The following is a 22,300-nucleotide window of genomic DNA, read 5'->3' on the forward strand; positions in this document are numbered from 1 at the left end:
GACATGGTTCAATTTGAAAGCTACCCTGAGAAAAATATAGCACAGCATTAAACTAGAATTTCCTCAATCCTCAATCACGTGCACAGAAAATTCCCATTCAAGATGAGGGGATCACAATTCCCTTAATGAATCAAAGGATGGAAGCTTTGTAAAGTTCCCACTCTTTTCTAGAAATTGGGCATATTTTAAATGTGACATTGTGCATTTATTTTCTTTTAGCAAGAACTTATTTCAATTGCTTATTATAAGGGATTTGATATCCATGGACTTATTAATTGAATGGCAATTGGCATGTCACTAATACCTAAAAAAAATCATAATTTTTTTCCTTCGTTTGTTTGTTTGTTTGTTTTTGGCTTTTAATATTGTTTATTCCTATGTTGTACTATCATTGATAGGTAACTTGTTATTCCAGAAACCTTTTAATTTTCTGTTTCTTCTTTTCTTTTTCCATTTCAGTTCATTTTTCTTTAACCGTCAACTTTTGTCAAAATTAGTTCCTATTGAAGTGCTATGTAGGATTAATTAGTTATTTAACTGGGTGACCTTAGTTTTGGTGGCAATTTTGGTCCTGTTCTATCATGATTTCTGTTCATATGATCTTTAGCTATGTAAAATTTATGCTTTGTTCATCTATATTCAACAAGCTTTTGGACTTTTCTCCTTGTATTCATGTCTGCCACTTCTGTATGTTATTGGTAGGAGGAATTAAGTTTCTGCTAATAGTGCTTTTTCATGTGCTTGTTGTAATGGCCTGGATCACCCATGTCAGGTGATTGCACAGCTTCTGAAGCCTCGTGGGTGGAAGCCTCCTGTCTGCAGGCAATTTTTCTTGGACTGCAATGAAATAGGAGATCTTTGTGATACTGCAGAACACATATTTTCAAATGAACCAAGTGTTTTGGTTGTTAAAGCTCCTGTCAAGATATTTGGTGACTTGCACGGGCAATTTGGGGACCTAATGCGCTTGTTTGATGAATATGGGTCTCCTTCAACTGCTGGAGACATCGCGTAAGTATTACACCAATGCATTCTGCTCTTGTTTCAGAATCTTAGTTTTTATTTTTGGCCCTTGTTTACTCTATAAGATTTCAATTAGTACCTGGAACTCCTTTCTTGGTTGCATGAGTTCAAGTATGGGTAGCTTCCACCTTGAGTAAACCTGTAGTGGTGGGGCGATTGAAGGACCAACTTTGTCTTGAATTTCACCATCAGACTTTGACATGGAAGTTATAGGTGGGTCGGAGTTGGTTGGTCGAGAGTTGGTGGTGTCAATCATGCTGGTGGGAGAAGTAATAAGTAGGTCAATGAATGAAAAATCTTCTTATCTTCCATCAAAGTCTCCCCCTGAAGATAAGGATCAGGGGAAAAGGACTCTTGTTTCACAAATGTAATATCCATAGACATGAAAAAATTTCTTGATCTTGGGTGATAACATTTGTAGACCCTATTTGTTGCTGACTACCCTATAAAAAACACATTTGAGAGCATGTGGATTGAGTTTGCTATGGTATTGATCATGGATATGAACAAAGGACATACAACCAAACACTTTAGGAGATAGTCTATAAAATTCATGAAATTTGGAAAAAAAAAAAAAGAGAAAACAGCTATTAGACTTTTGTGACCTAAGATCCTAGAGGGAAGTCAGTTTATTAAGTGGGCATTAGTCAAAACTGCCCGTCCTCGATATAACTTAGGAATATTTTTCTGAAGTAATAAGGTCTGGATGACTTCTAACAGGTATCATTTTTTTTTGTTCAGTAATGCCAATTTGCTATAGGGCATCTGTGGAAGAGGACTGGTGAATACTGCCTCTTTTTGAATGAATAGGGATAGTATTTGATTGAAGTATTCCCTCCCATTATCAGATCTAATGGTTTTAATTTAGAATCCAGATTGGTTGCTAATCATGTTGTGAAAAATGGGAAACACGCTACTCACATTAGATTTATTTTTTGGAAGAAAAAGCCAAATCACTCAAGAACAATCATTAATGAAGGGCACAAACCATCATGCCCTTGAAATATTTGGAATTTGAGGGGGGGCCCAAGCAGCAATATGAATGAATGCAAAATTACTCAAAGAAAAGAACACATGATGGTGTTTAGTCAATTTGCAAGTCTCACAATGAAAACTGTTAACATCCAAATATGTAAATAATAAAGGAAACATTTTTTTCAATAAAGAAAAAGGCGAATGCCCTAAACAGAAATGTGAGGCCAAAATTGGTCTTTATTGGGTGAGGATGTTGTTGAAAGATGAGGAAGAGGTAGTCGATCACCATTACAACTACTAGTTTCAAGGAAGTAAAGCCCCTCCTGTTCCCTAGCATGTGCAATCATCATCCCCATAATCCACACCTGAAAAACACAATAGAATGGAAAAAAAGTACACTACATTCAAGTCTTTGGTTATTTGATGAATACACAATAGATTAATTGAAAGTTTAGGAACTTGTAATACAGATTTGAGTGTAAGAGAGGGTGTGAGATTAATGGTTCCTTATCTAGCAATGGTTATAACATTCCATTAACAACCTTGATTTCTTGGTGTCCAGGGCATAGGTTATATGTAGTGAAACGGGTAAAGGAGTTGGTCATGTGATCTATGGCACTTGAATCAATGATCCATGGCCTAGAAAAATAGTCTTTGAGACACCAAGAGAATGAGAAACAAGATACTTACCTAATTGTGTGAGCGGGAGGCATTGGACTTGTCTAGTGAAGAGAGAAGGTTTTGAAGTCTTTCAATCTCGTCCTTGTTAAAACCACCATTGTTGGGAGTAATGGAAGGAACATTATCATCAGAGTGAGCCGTATTAGCTTGTCCTCCCTATTGGCCACTTTGGTTTCCACTGCCTTTACCAAAGAATCTATATTATTGTTGTTGCCATTATTTTTAATGGGCAGTACACTAGAAGGAGTTGTAGTAAGGATTGAACTTTCGGAAGTTTGGATTATCAAGCATCACTATCCACCATCCTTATTCAGCCCATATGAGTGAAAAGACTTTGTTCAAGAGAATTAAAGATTCCTTGCCAAGAACTTGGACATGTACTTGATCAAATTCCACATTAATATCAACAAATTAAAAAATTCTCTCACATTCTATAAGTAATTGTAGTAGGGTAACACCTTTACTACACTTCATCTTAAAATTCTAGTAGTTGTCTAATTCAAGCCACGATCCTTTCATGATATTATAAATATTCAATCATAGATGAAGTACCTTGTTTGGTGGTTGTAATTTTTGTTTTGATCTCATAAATTTCAACTTCATCATGTACTTTGGAATATGTTTGTCGAACAACCTCCCTTATCTCTCGTGTAGCAGTGAGTATCATATAAGGCCCACTGATCTCTAGCTGCATAGAATTCCAAAGCCATGACATGATCATGGAATCTGCCTCGTCCCACGCACTAAATCTAAGATGATCTTTTCTCATCTTTGGATTGATCAAGTGACTTAATTTCTCTTTGCCTTTCAAAAATGTTTTCACTAGATGTGACCAGACTAAATAATTTCGACCATGGAATTGAAATGATGCTTGAAGGTTTTGGTATTCTCTTAGTGATAGAGGTTAGGTGTTGTTGAGTTGTAAATAGAATAGGAGAATTATTTTCCTATTATGTTAGTTTCCTATTTCTGTAAATAGATAGTTTTATGATTTAGGAATAAGTTAATTTTCTATTATGTCTCTTGTTTCCTATTTCTTCTCTTGCAATCTCTTATATAAATTGTGTGTATAGTCAATCTAAAATGCAGAACTTATTATTTTTCATCCCATATTTCTTGTCATGGTATCAGATCTGTAGATTTTTGTCTCCATTGAACCTCTTCCTTTAATAACAAATCATCTGGCTCCCTTCTTCTTAAGGTCTTTTCTGATACCAAATCAAGATTCAAATTCTCTTTTTGTTCAATCAGATCAATTCTACCTAAGTTCGAAAGAATGAGCTTTTTCCTCTCTCTTAAATTTTCAAAGGCCACTATATTCCAATCTTTCAACTTTGATTTAACAAACTTTAATTTCCTCATGAACTTGTGACCTTCCTAATCTTCAACCGTACACTCTTGCCACCAATCTCTAAACTTCTCCTTAAACTCAGGATGGAGCAACCACATATTCTCAAACCTAAAAGGAGTCGGACCCCATTTTAAAGGATTAGTTTTCAAACAAATTGGGCTATGATCTGAGGTCCATCTAGGAAGTGCCTCTTGAAAATTTTGAGAGAAAAAGGAATGCCACTCAGAAGAAAACAAAAACCTATCCAATCTCTTGCAAATAGGAACAACTTACATGTTTGACCAAGTAAAAGCCGCATTCCTTAGAGGGGAATCCAGCAAGCCACTCTCCCTTATAAACTCATCAAAACACCTCATGTTGAATGTTAACCTAGAATCACCCATCTTCTCAGAGATCCTCCTGATAACATTAAAATCCCCTCCTACACACCACCTTGGGAAGGTCAGACCATACAAGTCTTAAAGCTCCAACCAAACATCCTTCCTCCACAAAGGCTTATTCGGGCCATACACTGAAGTTAACCAAAAAGACCCTTCCTCACTAGAGTTCAACTTCACAGTTACAGAGAAAGATCCTAACACCTTCTTTGTACACTTGAACTTATTTGAATCCCACAAAATCACAATCCCCCCTGAAGCCTCACAAGTAGGAAGAGCAACCCACTCCATGCTTCTGCCTTTCTAGACACTACTTACAAACCTCCTGTCCCAAATTTCTCTCTTTGTTTCCTAAAACATCACAACATCTGGACTTTAAGTACTTAAAAACCTTCTGACAGTCCTCATTTTCTTCTTGGAACCTAATCCTCTTGTACTCCAACTTAAGATCTTCATGTAAACAAAAACAACCCTGCACAACCAGCAACCAAACCTTATCCTCTCCTCAGGTTCCACAGTCATTTTTCCTCTTCCTTCTGAAATATACCTTATCCGTAGAAAGAGTACTCTTGCTCTTTACTTCCGCACCTTTTCCATTATCTCTGACAATTCTAATCCTCAAACTCTCCAAAATCGATTGAACCTTGACCAACTTCCTAGGCGTGAGTCTCTCAACCTGAAAACCTTCTAACAGGAGGGTGGGAGGTTTTGGCTTTGGGGATGAAGCCTTGCCTGAGACACAAAGCTCCTCTGGGTTACTGAGTGATTCCCTAAGAAAATGGCAGTCTTTAAAATTTCAGTTAGAGGTTTCTAGGGGAAACGCCGCGCCTTCAGAACAGGACACGCCAACACGACGATTGAGCTCAACAACAGGAGAATTCGAAAAGGGACCACGCTAAGAGGCAAAGCTTGACTCCAACGGAATCGAAAAAAAAGGCTGACATCGAGAAGGAAGAACAGAAGAAACAGAGGAGTCGGGAAAAAAATTTGGATCAAAAGCCCCAACCAAGGAAGACCTTGCTTAGAGAAAGCTGAGAAAGGAGGACGCACCTTGTTTACGAAATTGCAACATGAAATCCCTTCGTCTTCCTCTGTTTCCCCGGTGAAATCTTGGGAGGTTTCTGGAAAAGAAAAAAGAACGCCCTTATTGGAGACTGATCTGCCCCGAAGAATGGCTTCATTTGCTTCTGATGTGCCACCCCCATCTAGGTTATGCTTCGGGACAGAAGGCGACACATTTAGGCTTGGAGGCTAGCTTCTCGTTTTGCGCCTTACAGAGACTGAGGGACCTTTTAGCTTTGACGACTCTTGAGAATGAACTATTGGCATTACCTCATTTGCAAAGGACCCTGAGCGTTGGAACTTTGAGGACGAAGGCGCTGCTGGGCCACCATTAGAAGAACCTGCTTCTGTTTCGTGGATTGGACCAGCAAGAGGCCCAAAACTCTTCGCTCCAAACTGGGCCCTAGCAGAATGGGCTTTAAAAAAGGCGTCTGGTTTTGTTGGCCCGATAACGTTTCCCGCCGTTGGGCCCAAAAGACTTCCTCCCCTTCCTTTCTCCACTTTGGAAGCCGAATTTGAATCTGAAGAACGAGAACGGGAACGATGACGAGGCCTCCAACTGTGGCACTCATTGTCCTTAGCAGTAGCTCGTAGCCCCTTAGAGTTCTTTGGCCTCTGAAAGACACAACCTCCTGCTGACATCAACTCGTCCTTGTTGCAAGTTGACTCAGGCCTGAAAAGGTCGTCTCCTTCAGCTTCTCCGGTGACTGAAATTGCAACCGTAAATGACCAGACTCCATCTTCCACCTCTAGCAGCGCTGGTAACACGACATTTGGAAACATCTCCACCCACAACTTTACCTTCGACAAGTCTACAAACTTTAGAGATTCTCTTGCCACCTTCGTTACCTTTCCCCACTTCTGCAAAATGTATCTTAGTTGAACCTCTTCCCACAGATGAAAAGGAAGGCCTCTTAGTTCTAACCAACCCCTTCTAAAATTTCCAAAAACAATAGAGCCTTCTTTTGGTGACCATCTCCTTAGAGCAACAACCCCTCCTCTCATTGTTAAACTCCCTTGATCTTGAAACCAATTAGCTCTCCTTGCAGAATCCACGAAAAAACACCCCTTGTAATCGGAAATAGGGGTTACAGACACCATTCCTTTCGTACCCATCATCCTCGCAATAGCTTTTCCTATATCGAACCAATCTAGTACTTTTCCTTTACTTTCACAAATTACAGCTCTTGCCCATTTTCCAACTGGCATCAAAGATCTGTTCCTAGGTCCTTTCTCTACAACCACATCTACATAGGACTGCCCTCCTCTGTACATTCCCTTGCTCACCTAAGACTCTTTTAACATCTCCTTCGAGGCTCTTATAGCTTGATCAGACAAGTCTTGGACTAAAGAAATCGCCTTCCTAAGGGTTTCCCACCCATTGCCTTTAACACCCTCAGGAACAACTAGAACTAGAGGTTTTCTCTTTGCAACGATTTCTATAATTTTCATAAATCTCCCTCTACTATTGAAACAAATCCTCATCAAATGAGTCCTAGTCTTGCCCCTCATCTTTCGAATAAAACCCCTGGAAGCCTCCAACTCCACAGTTTTCTTCAAATGCTCCAACAACCAATCCAACTCCTCCTCTCCAAAACCTAACGAAACAACAAAACCTTGACTTCTCTTTGTTATTGAAATCCACATTCCCCCATTGAAGCCTTCAAACTTTACCTGGAAAGCCTTTCTCTCCACTTCAAAAAACTTATTTCGAATCATTTTCCCTTTTCTTTAGTGATTTGGTTTGAGAGGAATTATTCTTTCTAGTCTATGTTGACGACATCATAGTGACTGGAAATGATGAGAGAGAAAAGCATGAAGTGAAGCAGAGATTAGCAACAGAGTTTGAGATAAAGGAACTAGGGAAACTGAAGTACTTCCTCAGTATTGAGGTGACATATTCCACACAAGGGATCTTCATCTCTCAACAAAAGTATGTGGCTGATTTATTGGTAGAAATAGGGAAGATTGGGTGTAAACTAGTCTCTACCCCAATGGATCCAAACCACAAGTTGGGAGAAGCTAAAGAAGAACCAGTGGTGGATAAAAAAAATGTACCAGAGGCTAGTTGGTAGGCTCATATACCTTGCTCACACTCGGCCAAACATCGCCTATTCGGTGAGTGTGATCAATCAATTCATGCATGGTCCAAGAGAACCTCATCTTCAAGCTGCTTATAGGGTGCTACATTACTTGAAAGGAAACCCCGGGAAAGGAATTTTGTTCAAGAAGAACAATACTTTTGCTCTAGAAGCATACACTGACACTAACTATGCAGGTTCCCTAGTGGATCGAAGATCAACTACAGGGTATTGTACTTTTCTTGGAGGTAATCTAGTAACATGGAGAAGTAAAAAACAGAATGTGGTAGCAAGGTCGTCTGTAGAATTAGAGTTTAGGGTCATTGCTCAAGGATTGTGTGAACTACTTTGGCTGAAGATTATTCTAGATAATTTGAGAATCAATTGGGATGGTCCTATGAAGCTCTATTGTGACAACAAGTCAGCTATCAATATTGCTCATAACCCTATACAACACGATAGAACAAAACATATTGAGATTGATAGGCATTTCATCAAAGAAAAATTGGAGGAAGGAGTAGTGCGTATGTCCTATGTTCCATCAGAACATCAATTAGCTGATATCCTAACAAAATGGCTGAACAGTTCAATGTTTCACGATCTTGTATTCAAGCTGGGAATGGAAGACATCTATTCCTCAGCTTGAGGGGGAGTGTTGAGCTGTAAATAGAATAGGAGAATTATTTTCCTATTATGTTAGTTTCCTATTTCTATAAAGAGATAGTTTATGATTTAGGAATAAGTTAGTTTAGGAATAAGTTAGTTTCCTATTATGTCTCTTGTTTCCTATTTCTTCTCTTGTAATCTCCTATATAAACTATGTGTATAGTCAATCTAAAATACAAAACTTATTATTTTTCATGCCATATTTCATGTCAGGTGTTGATGTTTGAAATAGGGTTTGTAGAGATTAGTTTTGATGTTTCAGACTGATTGATGATAGACGTGAGCTTTTAAGAATTATAATTCATTAATTTTGAGAATTGATAAATTATAGATATATGGGGAATGGCAATCCCATAAAAGACTCAACAACCTAAGTTAGAAATGAGTGGGAAACACAGAAAAACAATGTTTGAAAGAGGGGGGGAGGCGGGTGGCGAGGGGGTGGCATTTAAATGTTCCCAGGGAACATTTGAACTCTCTGGATGTTGTCTGAGTTGTCCTCAAGATTCCTTTCTTGTTTTTTGAGTTTCTCTTAATAAGAAACAGACAAAATTATGTTTTAGCTATTCCTTTAACTGAGATCCTGGAATGCACACATGCCTGGAAGAAACCAACTCTGAAATAGTCCAAAGTCAACTCTTAGGTGGTTTGAAGTTGAATTGACAGCACAAGACTCAAAGAAGTATGTCACATCTCATCAGTAAAAGATGGAATACAATTATTAACTAAACCTAAAACATCAATGAAGTAAAATGAACTTCAGATCAAATCATAAAAGAAAATCTATAATATTCATAGATACCTTAAAAATTTATGGACATTTTTTTCTTTTTAAAAAAATCAGAATTCAATGTTGACGGATACAAGGATGGGAAATAACCATTCATTATATTTTAGATGTTTCAGATGATTAAAATAATAGCATGTCAAATTAATATGTTTTCTGTAGAATTTTAGGTCTTCAGCAGATTTGGTTTTATAGCATGTCTGTTTTGTTATTTTATTTCAGTTATGTCGATTATCTCTTCCTGGGAGATTATGTTGATAGGGGTCAGCATAGTCTGGAAACTATTGTGCTTCTACTTGCTTTGAAGGTACTGCTTAGTGATGGCTTCTTGTTTCATATTATCATATGAGTCTGGATTGCTTCATGTCGAGCTAGACTAACCTGTTCTTCATGATCATTCTAATTTCCAGGTTGAATATCTGCACAATATACATTTGATTCGTGGAAATCATGAGGCAGCAGATATTAATGCCCTCTTTGGCTTCCGGATTGAGTGTATTGAACGCCTGGTATTTTTCCTAATTCGTTTTTTTAAAAAAAAAATAATGTGGATGATATTGCTGCCATTCATGTTTATTCACTTTTCAAAAGGGTGAGCGAGATGGTATTTGGGCTTGGCATCGGTTCAACCGATTATTTAATTGGCTTCCTCTAGCTGCGTTAATTGAAAAGAAAATTATCTGCATGCATGGTGGCATTGGTCGGTCTATAAATCATGTGGAACAGATTGAGAACCTTCAACGTCCAGTTGCAATGGAAGCAGGCTCGGTTGTTCTTATGGACCTGTTATGGTCAGCAAATCTCTTACCTTTTCTCCCTTTCTGTGCTTGGTTACTGCTTATATTCAAATTTTTAAGCATTTTATTACTCAATTGGCTCAAACAGGTCTGACCCAACAGAAAATGATAGTGTGGAGGGACTGCGACCAAATGCTAGAGGCCCTGGTCTGGTTTCATTTGGGGTAAGATAGGCTGTTATATAAAATACATCCATGCTGCAAGCACACATCCTCACATGTCTTTATTCATTTTTACATGTACATTTGGTAGTTCTTTAGACCTTTAGACCTCTGCTATGTATTTCTTCTGTTTTGAACCTAATACCTTTCTAAGTCACACCTATTTCCTTGTTTTCTTATAAATGCACGTGCACCTCACATGTGCAAGCATGCATTCAGTTGCATGTGTTTGCATGTAATAGTTATTTTTTGGACCTGGCTGTGTGTAATTTTATGGCTTTTCAAAAGGCCCCATATTTTCTTATCTTAGAACTGCTGGGTAAGTGTTAGTGCTGTTAAAAGATTAACCAAAGAAGTGCTTATGATAGAATTTAATGATGTTGTTAAATTTAAGGCGCTATCTCCCTTATGTTGGATTGATCAACTGCCTCCAGTTAAATATTATTCTTGCCGTTGTTCTTCTAATGGAGTTGCAGTTCTTTATTCACAAATTTTTCCAAGATGATGTCATGGAAAGAAGGAAAAGAAGTCAAAATGCCCAACAGAAATCTCGTTGAATGAATCAGTCTTTCAGATTTCTTTTACAACTTCATATGGTTTCAGAGCAGTCTAGGCTCTTGGGTTTGCTGGTAGCCTTCATCGATGTTTCGTTTTAGGTGGGTTTCATTGCCAGTGTTCTATTCTACATCACAACCTTCATCACCATATATATTCCTAAAACCTTGAATGTAGAATAGTTCTTCATGGCCTTCATCACCGTCGTCGTTTGTGTTTTGACTTGTAGTTGTAGCATTCACTATTATTATTTTTTGTTACCACTTTCTCCCTAATCTTTTTCTTTTCTTTTCAGCTCGTACTGTCACATTTTGTTCTTCTTCAACTGTGTTTGAAACTTCTAATTGCACCAACACTAGTTTTGCAATAGCTTCTCTCAATGCCCAAGCATCCATACACCTTGAAAATCCTACCCTCCAAATTCCCACTTCTAAACTAAATGGAAGAAATTTTATGGTGTGGTCTTAGTCAATAAATACTTCTCTAAGAAGCAAAAGGAAATTCAAATACATTATTAGCTCAGAAAAACCCCCAACCAAAAGTGATCCCATGTATGAGAACTAGAAGGTAGAAAACTTGATGGTATTATCTTGGCTACTACATTCCATGTAATCGGAGATCTCAATAAGGCATATCTACTTCTTCCCATGGCTAAGGATATTTGGGAGGTTGTTGATAAGACCTACTCCAAGGTTTGTTTCACTTCCCATTTTTTTTAGATTAAGCGGAAGATTATTAATATCATTTCCCTCATGTCCCTCAAAGGGTTATAACAAGTTAGATTTCTGCCAAAACATGGAGATGGAATCTACTACTGACACAAGAAAGATGAGGGACATAAGGGAAATAGTACGAGTATTTCAATTCTTGTTGAGGCTTAATCCTGAATTTGATCAAGCATGTGATTGAGTGATAGGAAAATACTCTTTCCTGTATCTTGATGAAGCTTTTTCACACATCTATTGAGAGGAAAGTGGTAAAGAATTGATGGGTAGAAAAACTGGAAATAGTGGATATTCTATAATAGAAATTTGGCTCTAGTGGTGTCTAAACCAAATCAAAATGTAAGGGACAACAAAAAAACAATAGGTAAGGACAAAATGTGGTATGACTACTACAATAGACCAAGATACACAAGAGCCATGCCTTAGAAGCTACATGGAAAGCCTCCAAACCTGAAACAAATTAGCAACAAAGGAAAAAATCAGCCTACTAGGTTGAGACAAACTAATCACACAACTATTGATGAAGAAAAATTGGAGTAGTCAAGATTCAATAGATCTATATTAAGATGTTGAAACAATTGTTGAATCAGTTGGAGAATTTGAATGTAAACTCATCTTCAAATTTAAGTTCTTGTTCCATGGCTCAATCTGGTACAAAGACTTTTGTTCCCCTCTAAACTAACTCTAACACTTGGATCATCAACTCAAGTGCTTCAAACCTCATATGTCTAATTTTTTTCTAGTTACTTACCATGTTCAAGAAAACAAAAAATCAAGGTACTTGATGTATCGTTCTCCTTGGTATCTTGCCAAGGATCCATTCACATCTCACTTACCTTAACCTTACACTATCTTTTATGTCCCAAATCTAAATTACAACCTATTGTCTATTGGAAAAATCACAAAAAATTTGAATTGTTATATTGAGTTTACACTTATTGGTTGTTATTTTCAAGGAAGATGATTAGGCATGGTAAACAAGAAAATGGACTTACTACCTGGCGACTAATTGGAGAAATGGAGAAGTGTCTCAATGATTGGTTTCAACCCACAAAATTAGTTTGGACAAAATTCTTCTTTGATATAACTGTTTAGGATAGCCCCATCCCCTTTGCTAAAAAAGTTGTTTCATTCCTTGTTTGAGAAAAAAAATGTTAGTAATTTCCACTGCAAGCCATGTAGTCTTACTAAACATCATTGTGTGAGCTTTTCAATAAAATAATTCAATTTGTTTCTCCATTTAGTTTAATTCATTCGAATTCTTGAGGCTTATCCTGTGTTACTTATATTTTAGGTGCTCATTGGTTTGTTACTTTTATAGACAATTGTACCAAGATCACTTAGGTTCATCTTTTGAAGTCTTAACTCCGAAGTATCCTTAATTTTCTCTACTCACAAATTTGTTAACAGTCGGCTCGGAACCAAAATTCAAACCCTAAGATATGATAATGGTAAGGAATATTTCAATCAGGAATTGATGACTTACTTGAGCAATGAAGGCATTCTATTTCAGTTAACATGCATTGATACTCTACAACAAAACATGTAGTTGAAAGAAAAAGTAGACATCTTCTAGAGGTAACCCTTGCTCTCTTATTTCAAATGAAGGTGTCAAAACACTGTCGAGATGATGCTATATTGACAACCACATATCTTATCAATAAAATGCCAACTAATGCTCTAAAACACCAAGTAAGCAAGCAACTTGCCACCAAATCTTCAAGTGTGTATCCTATGTTTGTATCTATCAACATTTCTCTGGAAAATTGGATCTTAGAGCTGTTAAGTGTGTGTGCTTAGGGTACTCCTCTACAAAGAAGGGCTACAAGTGCTATTACGCTCCTACAAAGAAGCATGATGTTCCTATGGATGTGACTTTTGTAGAGAATCAGTCATATTTTAATAGAACCTATCTACAAGGAGATAATATCTCAAGATTAGAAAATTGGGTGGATTGGCATGTGAAAGGCATTGAGACTGAAAAGAAATATATAGTGGCTGGAAGTGTTCATGCAGATAAAGGTGATAGGAACAGAGTGGTTGCTAACCTAAACTCAACAGATAACCCTAGTAATCTTTTCTATAATCAATTAGACAATGTTTCCACAAATTTCCTTCTGAAGATCCTGTAAAAACTTCTTCTAATCCTCCCACAAATGATGAAACCATGGTGAAGAGACCTAAGACTCCAATTCTCCACCTATACTCTAGGAAGGAAAAATCCTTTGTTAGTTCTCTTATTCCCATCCTCAAACTTTGAAACATGTAATGAAAATAATGATATAAGTCTCTACTTCAAAATCCATTCTCCTAGTAATCTTGATCTACTTATTGTTCTTAGAAAAGGGCTTTAGGCTTCTACTTGGCACCTCATGTCTCATTTTGTGTCCATGCAAGAACTTTTAATACCAAGCCTTTCTCTCATAAGTTCCATTTCAATGAATTCCCACCTCTATTAAAGAAGCTTTAACCTTAAAACCATAGAAAGATGCCATGAATGAGGAGATGGTAGCCGTTGGTAGATGTGGTGTAGTAAATTGGGCAAGATCGGTGTAATTCATTAGGAGCAACAAATTAGGCGAGATTTTTGAAATTATCTCCTATAAATCTCATGTTCATTTTTAAATATAGAAATTGTTATTTTTTAGGCTAATCCTTGGGCTAAATTCTATGTGTACATAGTATTCCTTTATAGTAAGTGTTGTAAGTAAATAGGATTATAAACTCTAAAATGATTATGTATAGAAAATATAAAGAACATATTTTCTCTTTAGCTTTACACACATGGTATCAAAGTATCCTTTCTTGGGACTTTTTTTGTTTGTTGGTTCTTTAGATTGGCAATATTTGTTTGTTCTAGTTGTTTGCCAGCTTTGTAAAAGACTATCCTTCTATTGGTTCTTCTATTGTTTTTTGGGAAATTAGTTGTGTGTGACCACCATGTCTGGAATTTCTAGTTGTTGGGAGAGAGAGAAAGAAGAAAAACCTTAATTTCTCATTCATGTAATGTCTACTTACAATTGAGAGATATATATATATATATACAAGGCTAGGAGTCCTAACTACCATACATGTGTCCTATATTAACAAGGAAAGATAAGATACTATAAATACATCATATTCAACACTCCCCCTCAAGCTGGAGCATATACGTCATATGCACCAAGCTTGTTACAAATATATTTAATCCTAGGACCTCTGAGAGATTTAGTGAAAATGTCTGCTAGTTGATCATTTGAATTAACAAAACTTGTAGCAACACATCCTGATTCGATCTTCTCTCTAATGAAATGACAGTCAACTTCAATATGCTTGGTCCTTTCATGAAAGACTGGATTGTATGCAATATGTAATGCGGCCTGGTTATCACAGATGAGTTTCATCTGTTCATCCTTTCCAAATCTCAACTCCCGAAGAAGATGTCTCAACCATATGAGTTCACATGTTGCCAAAGCCATAGCTCGATACTCGACTTCAGCGCTAGATCTGGCCACTACATCTTGTTTCTTACTCTTCCAAGATATTAGATTACCTCCAATAAAAACACAGTACCTTGAAGTGGAACGTCTATCTGTGGGTGAGCTAGCCCAATCTGCATCTGTGTAACCAACAACCTGAGTATGACCTCTATTCTCGTACAATACACCTTAGCTTGCTGTACTTTTGATATATCGAAGAATGCAGATTACGGCATCCCAATGGCTATCACATGGTGACTGTAGGAATTGACTAACAACACTCACAAGAAAAGAAATGTCTGGACGAGTAATGGTGAGATAGTTCAATCAATGAAAGTGACAAAATACTGAAATCCTAAAGTAGACGCAGTCCGACAAGGACCCCAAACATCAGTGTGGACAAACTCAAAAGGAGACTTTGCCCGATTATTCAAACGCTTTGGGAACGAGACACTAGTATGTTGCCCAAGCTGACATGACTCACACGGAAGCGACGACAAAGTGGAAAAACGAGGGACCATCTTCTGGAACTTGGAGAGACTAGGGTGACCCAGACGATTGTGAATGAGGAGAGGAGCATCAGTGGAGATGCAAACTGCAGGAGATGAATCCGAGGTGAGGTGATAGAGGCCTTGAGACTCACGTCCTATGCCAATCGTCTTCCCCGTACTCCGGTCCTGCAAGGTCACAAATTTATCAGAAAAGGTAATAGAGCAATTAAGAGTACGAGTGATTTTGCTGATGGAAATAAGATTAAAAGGACATTCAGGAGTATAAAGGACAGAAGTGAGAGGTAGAGAAGGCAGAGGAAGGGCCAAACCAATACCTTTAGCCACAGTTTGAGAACCATTAGCTAAGGTAACAGTAGGTAAAGCAGAGGTAGTAGTAATAGAGGAGAAAAGATCCTTATTACCAGATAGGTGATCAGATGCTCCAGAATCTAGAATCCAGGGTCCAAGAAAAGATGTGTGGGTAAGGCAGGCAGAGGCATTACCAGGCTGGGCAACAGAGGCAATAGAAGCCTGAGATGTCTGAGATGCGGAGGAGCTCGGAGGCTGAGGCAGCGGAGAATCAGAGGACTGGGCCATATGGGCAGTGCGAGGAGGCCTTCCATGTAACTGATAGCAACGATCGCGAGTGTGACCAAGTTTATTGCAATAGGTGCAATGAGGATGTTGGCCTCTACCTCGGGTACCACTGCGTCCTCCTCGAGAGGTAGTTTGAGAAACTAACACAGAAGAATCTGAAGTGCTATCAGATGGCAAAGTCTGAGTGGATGAGATACAGAGGAGGCGAGCAAACACATCATCCAAGGACGGAACTGATGAACTACCAAGAATCTGATCACGAATAGGCTCAAGATCCGGACGGAGGCCAATAAGAGTAAGGACCATGAAGAACTTGTCAAGCTGTGTTTGTTGAGCCCCAACATCAGGAGTAAGAGGCATCACAGTCAAGAACTCCTCCTTAAGAGAGGCAATCTGACCAATATAAGTAGATAGATCCAAGTCTTGTTGGCTGATATGGACAATAGCAGAAACCACCTTATAAAGACGCTGGATATCATTCGTGTATAATCCTTTGGCCTGAGTCCAAAATTTAAAACAAGTTTTATAGGCCTGAAGATGAAGAAGAATCCTGAGATCAACCGATTGCCATAATACACTACATAACTGTGCATCTATCTTCCTCCACTGTACGCGGTCAACCTCAGGGATATCTGCCTCCTGGGTAACCAAGTGATCCTCATATCCTTGACCCATAAACCAAAGTTCAACAGAGGCAGACCAGGAAAGATAATTTTCACTGCCAACCAATTTCTCCGAAGTAATCATAGGAGATCTAGATATGATAGAGGAAAAAATGAAAGCTTTAGTAGCCATATCCACTTATCTTATGTTTGGATCGAAGAGAGCCCTAATACGGCTTCAGATTGCAGTGTGGCACCACCGAAAAAAAAAGGAGACGGCCTCAGATCGCGGTGTGGTACCACCAGAAAGGTAGAAAAACGCTTCCCAAGGCACGTGCAGGGATTGGGGTGGAGAAAAAGTAGTCGGAACTTCGCCGAAAAGACTGTTTAGAGGGTTGACGGAGACAAAAATCCCCAAAAGAGGTACGTGCAGGGCTCAGATGGGAGAACCAGGGAGGTAGGGATGCTGGTCGGCGTCAGGCGAGGCTGGAGGAGGAGGCGCGTCGCCGGAAAAGGCCTCACGCGCCAGCGCGTGAGATTCAGTCGCCGGCCGTAAAAATGCGCGTGGCCGGCGCGTGGACGGTTTTCTGGCTCCGATGCTTTTGAAAAAGTTGGAGATCTCCTCCAGGCGCTCCTCTTGGTGTGGTCGGTGTCGGAAAAAGGAGTCGCCGGAAAGTTCGCCGGAAAGTTTGCAGGAAAAGTTCGCAGGTGGTGAGTGTTTTCTGACGACGATCCGACTGACCGGAAAGTATTGGGAGATGGGGAAGGTGACCGGAATGAAACACGGTCACCGGAAGGTTTCCCGGAGTTGATGACACGGGAAACAGGAAAGAAGGTTTCCCGGAGTTGATGACACGGGAAATAGGAAAGAATTAGGTTTTCTTCCTTGGCTCTGATACCATGTTGGGGGAGAGAGAAAGAAGAAAAACCTTAATTTCTCATTCATGTAATGTCTACTTACAATTGAGATATATATATATATATATATACAAGGCTAGGAGTCCTAACTACCATACATGTGTCCTATATTAACAAGGAAAGATAACATACTATAAATACATCATATTCAACACTAGTAAGGTGCTCTCAGGTGACTTGTTAAAGCAAAGTCCTACCTAGAATTCATAGATTACATTGTCAAGTACAGGAGACAATCCAACTTTGCAAATTATTACTCATAGATTAAGGGAACTGAACTTCTTAAGATGGTCTAGTCCGTGAATTTGTTCGTTAAAGGAAAGGGAAAGATTGGCTATCTGACTGGTGCAACAAAGGCTCTGAGAAAAGATGATCCAACCTATTCTATTTGGGATGCAGAGAACTCAATGGTCATTCCTGGCTTGTAAACTCTTTGGAACCAGAAATTGGTCAGGCATATATGTTTCTCTCTACTGTAGAAGGGACATAAGAGGTAGTAGGTGAGAACATAGTTCAATTTAGGAAATTCAGCACAAATCTACAAAATCAAGACAAAGACTCATGAGGCTAAGTGAGGTGATCAAAGTGTTACACAGTATTATAACACTATCAAAGGGTTATGGTAAGAACTTGATCTCTTTTATGAGATTGAGTGGGCATGTGCCATGGATGGAGCCCTATTCAAGAAGATTAACTTAAAGAAGGATTGCGTGTTTGAATTTCTAATGTGACTCAATGCAGATTTGGATGATCTACGAGGCTATATTTTAGGCAAGGAGCCATTACCTTTTACTAGAGAAATATTCTCGAAGGTTAAAGAGGAGAGCAGGAAGAAAGTGATAATGAGAAAAAATCCTGTCAGTGCCTCAACTGAGAACTCTACCTTGAATAGCATAACTATAGAAACTACAACTGCTATAACCAATTAGAAACTGCAACAAAAGGTTGAAGAAAAGGCTAACGCCTGGTGTGTTTTCTACAATAAGCCTTGACACACAAGGACTACTTGTTGGAAATTGCATGGCAAATCTATAAATTGGAAGGGTGGCCAATTTGGAGACAAATCAAGGCAACGAATGCAAGTTGCAATAAAGATGCAATTTTCAAAACCTTAAACATCTCCTTTTAGCAAAGAGCAACTACAACATCTCTACAAGTTGTTGCATTAAACTCACTCCATTCAAACTCTAATTCCAATTGATTCTTTTGCTCAAAAAGGTAATCCTCTAAGTGCCTTGACTACTTTAAAGAACTCTATACCATGGATCATTGATTCAAGTGCATCCGATCATATGGCTAGTTTATCACAACTATTTACCTCTTATACTCCTTGTTCTGGCCAATTAAAAGTTAGAATTGTTGATGATAGTTTGTCACCTATTACAGGAAAAGGGTCCATGTAACTTTAAAATATGTGTTACATGTTCCTAAACTTTCATATAATTTGTTGTCTGTTAGCAAAATCAGTAAAAACTCCACTTGCATTACTAAATTTCTTGATTCTCACTGTGAATTTCAAGACCTGCATTTGAAGAGGATGATTGGCAGTGTTAGAATGAAAATGGACTTTATTACTTATATGATGATTCGATAAAGAGTGAACAAATTCAACTTGTTAGCAATAGTGTAGTTTCTCTTCTTGTTGAAAGTCAGATATTGTTGTGGCATTGGAGATTAAACCATTCTAGTTTTTCCTATTTAAAACAATTGTTTTCATCTTTGTTTAAGAATGTGAATCCTTTATTATTTCAATGTGAAAGTTATCAATTGTCCAAGCATCATTGTGTTTGTTTTCCTTCTCAACCCTATTAAGTATCTAAAACTTTTTCCTTTATACATAGCAATATGTGGGGTCCATCTTGTGTGGCCAATGTCATTGGAACTAGGTGGTTCATCATTTTTACCAGTTATCATACTAGAGTGTGTTAGGCATACTTAGTAAAAAAAAAAAAATCAAAGGGTGAGAGATTCTTTAAAGAACCCTATACTATGATTGAAAACCAATCCCAAGACAAAATTCAAATATTTAAAACTAACAATCGAAAAGAATTCTTCAACTCAATCCATGGAATTTTTCTAAAAGAAAAAGGCATTTTCCATCAATCCACTTGCTTTGATACCCCACAACAAAACTATGTCACTAAGAGGAAAAACGTTGAGTTGCAATAATGTTCACCATGGGGGTTCCTAAATATCTATGGGGTGAAACTACCCTTATAGCTTCATATTTTATTAATAGGATGCCAACTTGGGTCTTAAAGTTTGAAATTCCTTTAAATAGTTTGTTAAAAGTCTTTGCTCATACTCTAATCTTCACCTTATTGCCTCTTAGAGTTTTCAATTGTGTGGCTTTTGTCCCTATTCATAAACAAAATTGTTCAAAACTTGATCCACGTGTTGTAAATTGTGTGTTCCTAGGATATTCTCTAAGACAAAAAGGGCAAAAGTGTTGTAATAGTATCTTTGAAATTTTTTTGGTTGGTATGAATGTCACATTCTTTGAAAACCAATCATTCTTTACCAAAGGTACTATTTAGGGGGAGAATAATGTGAAGGAAGACCATTTTTGGAAATTGTTGGCTTCTTTACCTTTACCTACCTTTTCTTCACTGAATTCCACTCTGACTAATCCTAATACTATTGGTCTGAATATTATAAACTATGAAAACTCATTGACAAGTGGAGATACGATAACAAAAAAACCTCAAAAGTGAATTTTGTGTTTATTCTAGAAGGAAGAATCATCATGATAAAGATCATTAACCTACTAGACTATGCTAAGAAACTTCACTAGATAAAGGTAACTCAAATGATATAGGTAATTTGGTTACTAATTCCACTTTGATTCTTGAGTCTAGTAGTGAGAGAATTTCTCTTAATCATGATATTTCCATTGCACTTCGGAAAGACACTTGTTCTTGCAGAAGTCATTCTATTGCGAAATATGCATCTTATTGAAAATGAAAATGAAGTTTCTCAATAATTCATATATTATCAAATTAGAGGGATGACAAGGTAATATATAAACAAGCTATGCAAAAATATTAAAAATAAGACACTAAATTAGGTTTAATCCTAAGAATATACTATCACTCTACAATCTAAAACTTGCTTAAAGCACAAAATATAATCAAGTTTGAGAAAGCAAAGAGAAATATAATCAATCTCCAAAGTCAACCACATATTCTAACACTTCCTCTCAAGTTGGGGCATAGATATCATGTGTTCCCAACTTGCCAACAATATAATAAAAATATGATACTTAGGATTCCTTTTGTGAAAGTATGTGCTAACCGTTGTTCAGTAGTTACAAAAGGTGTAGAAATCATTCCGCTTTTGCTCTTCTTCTTTATGAAATGAGTATCCACCTTAGCATGTTTAGTCCAATCATGTTGAACAAGATCATGTACAATGTTGATAGTTGCTTTATTATTACAATAATTCTTCATTAGGTCTTTAGGCTCCATATGCAATTCTTTTAGTAGGATCTTAATCCACATTATTTCACATATGCCTTGTGCTAAGAATCCCTTGAGCAACATCCATGTGGCATTCCCTTGGTGAATGCATAAATTGGCTCACCACACTTACTGCATATACTATATCAAGTCTGATATGCAACAAATAAATCAACTTTTCCACTAGCCTCAAGTATCTACCTTTATCAACAAGACTTCCATCATGATCAGATCCTACTTTATGATTAGGATCAATGGGTGTATTCGCAAGTTTACAACCTATCATCCTGGTCTCTTTAAGCAAATTGGTGAAGAGACTAATCTAAACTAATAACTAAAGATAAAAGGATTCTAATGGAATTCATTTTTACCATAGGAGCGAATGTCTCTTGATAATCTAGCTTTATGTCTCTAATTGAACCATTTGTCTTGTATTTAATGGTAAATAACCATTTGGAGCCAACTGTTTTTTTTTTTTTACACATAGTAACTCTACCACTTCCTAAGTCTTAGTCTTATATAAGGATCTCATCTTCATAAATATAGCTTTCCTCCATTGAGGGTCTCTTAGAGCTTCTTGTATATTGTAAGGCTTCTTGTATATTGTAAGGAATAGATTCTAAGATCAAATTAGTGATGAAGGCTTTGTAGCTAGGACTAAGACGATGATAAGAGACAAAGTTAGACAAAGGGTGTTTAGTACAAGTTCTAACCCCTTTCCTAATAACAATTGGAATATCTAAGTCAGATTTAAACAAAGAACTTAAAAGGGGCAAGGGATGTGCAGTAACTGTCTCTAGAGTAGAAGATTGACTAAGAGAAAGAGAGAGAGAGAGGATCTATCACGTTATCTCGTTAGCTTCTAGAATAAACTAATGGTGTCTTTATAGTTCCAGTGTTATCCTCCACTACTTTGTCAATTTTTTTTTCCCAGTTTTTGGATATAAAGAGCTAGACCTTAAGGTTAACTCAAGTTGTTGTTCTTGTTACCCATTTTCATTTCCTTCATCTTGTTGCTTTTCCAACTCATTGCTAGCTTCCCTTTGGTTGATAGGTTGGTCAAATTTGAGTAAGGAAAGGTCATTTATAGCTGGATATACGAATGAAGGCACAGGAAAGATCTTCAACTCTAGTTTTCTCCCCCTAAAGATCTATCCTAGGATAGTATGAGAGATTTTTAAAAAACTTAACATCCATAGTCACAAAAATTTTCTTTGTTGAAGGATGGAATCACTTGTACCTTTTTTGTGTAGGAGAGTAGCCTAAGAATATACACCTAAGAGCTATAGGATTAAGTTTAGACCTTTCCCAACTATGAATATGAGCAAAGGCAACACACTCAAATATTTTAAGAGGAAGAGAACCAAAAAAATCAACACCAGGAAAATGACACTTAAAAACATAAATAGGAATTTTCATGTTTATGGCTTTAGATGGCACACGATTAATAAGATAGGCAACGGTTAGTGCAACATTAGTGAGTAAATTTTGGGCACATTGCTCGTAAACATCAAAGCTCTAGCTACCTAAAGTAA

General features: G+C 37.6%; 1 protein-coding gene across 2 annotated transcripts in view; it reads left to right on the forward strand.

The window, feature by feature from the left end:
- Positions 1–22,300, forward strand: part of LOC100245661 (serine/threonine-protein phosphatase BSL3) — a 103,400-nt gene that overhangs the window by 64,498 nt on the left and 16,602 nt on the right. For both annotated transcript variants that reach the window (XM_059741533.1, XM_002262810.5), the window contains exons 14-18: positions 773–1,011; positions 9,226–9,310; positions 9,414–9,512; positions 9,595–9,794; positions 9,889–9,964. In XM_059741533.1, coding sequence (XP_059597516.1) covers positions 773–1,011; positions 9,226–9,310; positions 9,414–9,512; positions 9,595–9,794; positions 9,889–9,964 — 699 coding nt within the window. The remainder of the gene's footprint in view (positions 1–772; positions 1,012–9,225; positions 9,311–9,413; positions 9,513–9,594; positions 9,795–9,888; positions 9,965–22,300) is intronic.

Source organism: Vitis vinifera, chromosome 13 (genome assembly GCF_030704535.1).
Source record: "Vitis vinifera cultivar Pinot Noir 40024 chromosome 13, ASM3070453v1".
NCBI classification, from domain to species: Eukaryota; Viridiplantae; Streptophyta; class Magnoliopsida; order Vitales; family Vitaceae; genus Vitis; species Vitis vinifera.